At 35.1% G+C, this 7,129-nt stretch overlaps 1 protein-coding gene across 4 annotated transcripts in view; it reads right to left on the bottom strand.

The window, feature by feature from the left end:
• Positions 1–2,162: 2,162 nt before the first annotated feature.
• The window catches only part of LOC117242161, a 28,538-nt gene continuing 23,571 nt past the window's right edge, over positions 2,163–7,129 (bottom strand). For 3 of the 4 annotated variants that reach the window (XM_033508612.1, XM_033508615.1, XM_033508613.1), the window contains exons 3-4: positions 4,816–5,101; positions 4,002–4,180 (exon numbers count right to left, since the gene is read on the bottom strand). In XM_033508612.1, the coding sequence (XP_033364503.1) occupies positions 4,002–4,180; positions 4,816–5,101 (465 nt within the window). Of the gene's footprint in view, positions 4,181–4,815; positions 5,102–7,129 lie in introns of all 4 variants that reach the window. The other variant, XM_033508614.1, reaches the window with a different exon arrangement.

The raw sequence follows: 7,129 nt of genomic DNA, 5'->3' as shown, positions 1-7,129 counted from the left end.
CTATTAAATTTAAAATAATAACGATAACGTCATCTGTAGTAAAGTACGTTACTATCTATGAATCCATACGATTATAGGGAATCCAGTATAATAAAATGCAGATTTGCACATAAAGTCTATGAAATCAGAATGTATTCAATTAATATCAATATAACTTAATTTATACAAAATTTACAAAATGTATGCAATTCGATATATTTTTAATATTTTTGAATTAGTTTCGAATGAACAACATTTGGATGGTAAGTTATTGATTACAATCATTTGTTATTAAACGATTTAATTTAATAATGATACGTGGATTGTGGCTTCATGAGATATATTAATGAACTTTTAAAATAATAATTTACGCTGAGTAAAAATACTGGTGATATTAAATTGCGATTGTCTATTAGAACATCAGAGATGTTATCCGTTGTATTTCTTTTGAGCAACGAATGATTTTGTTATCGTCCATGATAGGTGAACTATTGGTAAAAATATCGATTAAAAAATGTCATACATGCACGAGAGGGTAGTATTAGAATATGAAGAAAGGACAATTTGAAGTTGTGATTTACTTTTTATTTTATTTTACTTTAAATAAGACTTTTATATTTTTGTACGCGTGAGTAGTATACGTTTATACGTGAATGTGTGTATGTATGTGTGCCTGAGTACGTGTAGCTGTGTGCACATATACACATTTATACAATTCAAAAATGGGTTGTTCTAATAAAGTCTAAAAAGGAGTCTTAACATAAGTCTCCGTATTCCATTTACAATGGAACGATGTTGCTTGTAACTGTAGCAAAACCGTACTTTTAGCAGGATAATCGTGCGCATTAAGTTATCGAAAGATTCACTAAAAAAAAAAAAAAAAGAACAACGTTTAACGTAATTTTAAGTTATTTTCAACTACAAGGAATAATGTTTTTGCTACGATTAAAATGTGAAGATAATCACACAACGAAAATGGGTTACTGATTGTACTTTAGCTTAAAAGAAAACAAGAATAACGAGTTTGCGATTATGTAATACATCATATTATTTTCATAACTATAAGAGAAAATTACGATACAAATATCTCGAAAATTATTTACGCTATACATTATTCTAACTTATAAGGTGCAATGAAAAAAAAAAAAAACAATTGCTCACGAAAATCCAGACTACAAGTGATCACAAGGATCACTTTTGGACCACGTAGCAAGCAACAATTGTAGTATGCTATGTTCTAAATATATATGTATTATGTATAAAACTAAAAGAACGGTTCTGCTCTGAATTTTCCCTGTTTTACAGTTCAAAAGAAACTCTTAACGTGTCTGCGTCATGCCTTGAACCGAGCTTTTTCATCATTTTCATTGTTTACTTGTCTCTGCGTAGACTTTAAGCCACTTTCAAACGTTCAAGCGATTGTTTCGTGGTTATCAACCATGGGTAATAGGATATCTTATTAATAAAGAGGTAGTGAGAACGTTCTTGGTTATTGAGTAACAGTCAAGAAGAGAAATCTTCGAGAAGGAATTCAACGTTTACGACGCACTTGGTGGACACACTTATCGGCGGATCAATCAAATTCTCAAAACCGTTCGCTATATGGAAATGTATTCTTATCATTCGCTCGAACAAAAACATTTGCTTCTTTAAAACGTTCGTAATATACGTTAGATATAAGTTTTTATTTCCGTTCGCGGCTATTATAGAAGTTCTCACTAGTTCCTTTACAAAAATTATTATCCCATACCTCGCCTTAATAACTACTTAAACACTATTTGATGAAAAGTCGATCGGCAGAAGCGACCGTACGACCCGGGTTCGTATATTTGAAATGCGGTTTGTTTTCATAATAAAATATTACTTTATACATTTTGTAAACGCCCCGTAAGGCCGCGTCTGCATAATCACGCTACCATAACGCGAGCACATGCACTGTAGAACTAGTTATTGTACCACGATGAAAGAATAAATTATTACTCGAATGGCAAAATGTGCCGATAGATTTATATATATATATATATATATATTATATATATATTATATATATATATATTAAGACGCAAGACAAATGGTAATTCATACGTAGATATCCGATTTTTTTCCTTTTTTAAAATATCGGAGAATGGAATTTTTTTTGTATACTAGTCCGAAGAAAATACTTTGAAATTTTTGTGTCGTACGAAGGCCCCGTAAAAATTGGGAAACTAATTTGTTTGAGTGTACGAACGATTTTCTAAAAAAATTGCTTATATCAAGGAATAACATGCACTTTGATTCGTGTTCCTTCTCTTCTTTTTTACGAAGCTTAACGTTAATCTCCGATTTATTCTTACGACTCGATTGAACATCTAAAATAAAGAGTTGAAAAGTCATAACCCATCAATTTTTAGGATTACTTAACATCTTAATAAATAACTTGCGAAGAATGGTAGTTACAATATCCGTGTACGACTATATGATGCCGTTAGGCTATAATATAATGTGACAGCAGTGCAAATAAATTGGAAATACCTGATTAGAATTAATGTACACGCACGCACGCATGCACACGCTATGAGAACGGAGGTAACCTATTTATAGCTCGAAAATTTCACAAAATTCAAGTTCATCATCACAGAAAAGCTATATATATATACATATATGGCTATTTACATACATGTCTTTAAGACCTTTCCATGCACAAATGTACATAAATCGAAAGGAAAAAAAAAATGGTAACTAAATTGAACGACTAATCGAGCATATTTGGCTCGCGTTACTCGTTTAATCTCACTTTTTGTCTTTGTTCGATCGACAAAACTACAAAAGCAGGCATAACATTACGCTAAAAAGAATGCGAAGGCGACTTCTGGTTGTTTCGATATGATTAGTAATAAAAATCAACGAAACAGCAAAAACATCTGACCGATAGACTTTAACATACTTATATTTACAGTGATATCTTCGGCGCTATGTGGAAATAACTTGTCAGATTTTTAAATGCAGTCGAGTGAAAAAATTTACGCCGAAAGGAACGTTTTTTTTTTTTTTTCTTCCACTACCGTTTTCTCGAGAACGCATGGTGAAAAAGTACAAGACGAATTTCGTTTTTAATCCTAGGAGGAATATGAATGGTTGGTTTATCGTTTATCTATTATCCTGAGATTCAAACTTTTCTTAATTATCAATCACACTTGACGTTGAAACCGATTCGAAAAGTGTGTGCACTTTATTGCTAAAGCAAGCTTATTTCAATTTATATATTACTTTTATCGTGACATCGTCTATGACTAGTCATGAACTTCTGTTTCTCGTTACGTATCATTTTTTTAGTTATTTCAGCGATTAATAGTATTTCAAACTTTGTAAAATTAGCAACATTTTCGCCCCCACTTTTGTCTAGCATCATCGCTAGTACAATCATTGAGACTGCCGAGTACAAAGTGAATACGATATTCGTGTAAATATCATCGGATGTTAAACGACAAACAGTGATCGCACAGTGCTCGTTAATTCACTATTCGATCAGTTTACGTATCGAAGTATTTCTTTTCAGGTCGTTCGTAATATTATCTTTGGACACTAGCGATAATTGTCAATCTTTCTTATTTGTACATTGGATCGATCGATCGTTCGTCGTTCGAACACGCGCGAAACTCAGATGGCATATAAATCCTTAATGAAAGAAGATGCCTCAAAAAACGTCACTTCTTTTTTTTCTTTCTATTTAGATAAATCGCTTAACGCGCTGAACTGTTTAATTAGCTTGTATATACGCTATTCTACGAAGGAACCACGAACGTTCAATTGAATGTAAAATACGCGGTAGGTTTACAGCGCAACGCGGGAAAAAGATACCGCTGTAAAACTAATTGCACAGCTGCTAATTGCAATTCCTTTTGGTTGAAAACGTTGCGTTTCCATAAATTCCATTAAATCGATAACATAAATTACAGATCGATGTATATCGGTATCGCATTATCGACGATCGTATTATAGTTTTCTTAGAAACGATTAACGCGATCAGTCGCCGGCGTCCTTCAGACTCTGTTCACGTTTGCAAAATCTTCGTCAGTTTCCTCTTTCCTCGATCCGTGCAAACATTTCCGGTATAGGCTAATTAAAGGCATCGCCAGTAAAAGAACTCCGCTCAACGCAATGAAGAAACCGGCTAAGTAGAACGACAAATCGTACGTCCCCGTGATATCGTAAAGCCATCCTGAAACAACGAAAATACGTTTTGCGTACTTAGGCATCGATATGTTCCGTAAGATGGGCGGTGCATTCGCCCGAATTTTCTCGGTTGTCGTCAGACAATGGAAGTTTGGCCGTAATTACACGACGCTCAATCTGGGCCATGAAACTTTAAAGCTATTACGATCGTATAATTCACATAGAGCACCCGAGGTAGCACGGACAAAGTTACCGGTAATTTAACCTGCTACCCTCTGACATTTTAGCGTAAATTGTTTCAAGTATTCGTAGGAATAGAATCGTTTATCGTGTCTATCATAAATACGTAAAAATATGTATTAAATTATAATATATAATTGTACGACAGTAGAAATTAGAATTTTCTTTATGAATCTGAGGAAAGCTTCGATCTGGCTTTAGGTCTTTTAATATAACAAATAATAAGTAATAAAACATTTTTGAAATTAATATCTTAAATTTCATCGTTAATTTTCAAACAATGATTTCACTCTAATTGGCGAATCTTTTAAATAACATTCTATTTATTTAATTACGCAAGATTGGTTTTATGCTATCCAGAATTATAAGTATTACAGAGGAAGTATTAGTCGTTTCGTTTCGTGGAAAGATGAGCAACTCGTAACGAGAGTTTCTCCTTACCAGCCAACGGAGGACCCATAAGATTTGCAACACCCTGGACCAAGAGTAGAAGGCCATACGCGTTTGTGAATCTTTCGAGCGTAATCAGTTCGACGAGGATGATGCTGGTAAGACTGTAGTTCGCCCCGATGAATAATCCAAAAGCACCAGAGATCGCGCATAAGGCATAGTAACTGCCAATTACCATGGGTATTAAAGCCGTCACCGCGCCACAAAATGCCATGCATACTGCATATACGATAGATGCGTTTACCCATGCTCTGTCACCTGCCCAACCAAGCAGAATCTGAAAAATATTGTCCATTTTTAACATTTATCAAATTTCCAGAAGTGAAGTTTTAATAGAGAGAGGGAATACGTTCAACTTTCCTTATAAAATTATTATTTCAAGTTCTAGAGTCGGGAGAATCGTAGAACGATTATACTTAAAAAGAAAAAAAAAATAGTAATAGATAGATATAAACACGTTGTTGCCCGGTTATTTTATGTAAAGACTAACGCGCACCACCGCCTGTTTTATGCAAAATCGAGCAACTTTTACTTTATGCGTGAAATCACGAGTTCATCCGTGACTGGTCAACGATGCGTTAACATCCTCTGACACAAAGCAAATATTTACAAAACTATAATTTTCTAGCTTCCAAAGCTGCATATAAAATCGATGGCTCGAACCATTACATTTATTTTATATATGCAAAAAATGTTACGAGTTTGAGGAGAGAATTGTCCGTAGGACACGAGTGATCTACGGTGTCTCCGATGTACAATGTCTCGAGAATCGTTTCTAACGCATCTTCCACGTATTTGACTTTGCTGAATCGATAAGCAACTATGTAACTTTTCTCGGAATTGTTTCTATGTTAATCGCACCGACGCAAGTCTAGTCTAACCCTTTCGCGTGACGCAAACTCGGGCTTAAAGAGAGTTTGCGATCAAACGAGATCAGAGAGGGTGAAAGGAACTAGATACGTCACTGATTGACCTAAGGCGGTATTGACGCGATACCAGACCTTCAAGAAACTTTTTAGGTTGAAGAAAAACGTTCGACCCTGCGTGGACGTTGCTCGCTCACACCAGAGAGCAAAGTTTCCAGAAAAATTCTGTCAAGTTTTTCGATCGTTAACAGCAACAGCAAAAAGGATAACGCGATAATTATAATCTAACACGATAATCTAAATAAAAAATCGAATTTTTATGGAAAATATCGACCAAGATCAAAGACAAAGAAGCTATTAAGACGCTTCTATCTGTTTACGTGTATGCGAGAAACGTCAATTTGCGGAAATATATAAAACACAAACGTGGCGGAAAATGCAGCAATAGACATAGATAATTACATAGTACGAATTATAACGCGCAACACGAAATAATATGCAACGTTTTTACAAGCTAAACGGATAGACGCCGATCGATCGTTGCGTAAGATTCCAGCGGGGATTTAATTTCAAATATCATTTCGAAGCCGTACGAAGGTACAAAGCGATTATGAGGTCTAAAATTTTCAAAAAATTTCGCTCGTAGACACAGGGAACAGCTGTTGGAGGAATGAATGTCTCGATGAATCGGTAGGCGGAAATAACCATTCTTTATCGAGGGATAAATAACGGCGAGGCAAACTAATATCGGAACACAGAAAGGAAGAAAGTGACGGTGCAAAGGAGAACCCACCGAACAATGAACATCGATATTTGGAATTATCGACATGTTGGTTCGTGCGACACGATAATATTAAGTAACGCGTCGTCGTTGTTAGATTTTCACGTTTGAAGCATCCACGATTGTTGCGTCTTCGCAATAACAACTGTTGCCGTAAAATTGCGATTAAACGTAAGAGGAAGTGAAAAGAATAAGCATCGTTTGCAACTATTGGAATTTCAAATTGTTTGACATACATCGATAAACATCGTTATACGTACTTGAAATAGCCTTCGAATAGATAAATTGATATTGTGCGTTAAAATCGTGCGACGGTTGTGCCATACTTGTCCGACATTTAGACAACGATCGATTCCGAATAACGCGCGAACATCGAATCGTGATAATAACGGAGTAATAATTGTTCGGAAACAAACTGGGTTATCGACTTGCCGAAACTTGGAAAACGAAATTTCCTCCCTTGGGAAATTTTTTATCTTCGTGGAGAAAGATTTCGAACGTTTCGCTCGACGAACAAAGCCCGAGACATTACGAAATTTAGATTTGTACGTAAGCTAGTCGTCGGTTCGCTTATAAAAAAAAAAAAAGAGGTTGGAATAAGAAACGTCGTTAAAGCAAATACATTACAACACTATATTTAATCGCCACCTGTAATTGA

The sequence above is a fragment of the Bombus vosnesenskii genome, unplaced genomic scaffold (genome assembly GCF_011952255.1).
Source record: "Bombus vosnesenskii isolate JDL3184/JDL3185 unplaced genomic scaffold, Bvos_JDL3184-5_v1.1 scf7180000016263, whole genome shotgun sequence".
Taxonomy (NCBI): Eukaryota; Metazoa; Arthropoda; class Insecta; order Hymenoptera; family Apidae; genus Bombus; species Bombus vosnesenskii.
Note: the sequence above shows the minus strand (reverse complement) of the source record. Positions and strands in the feature narration are given on the sequence as shown.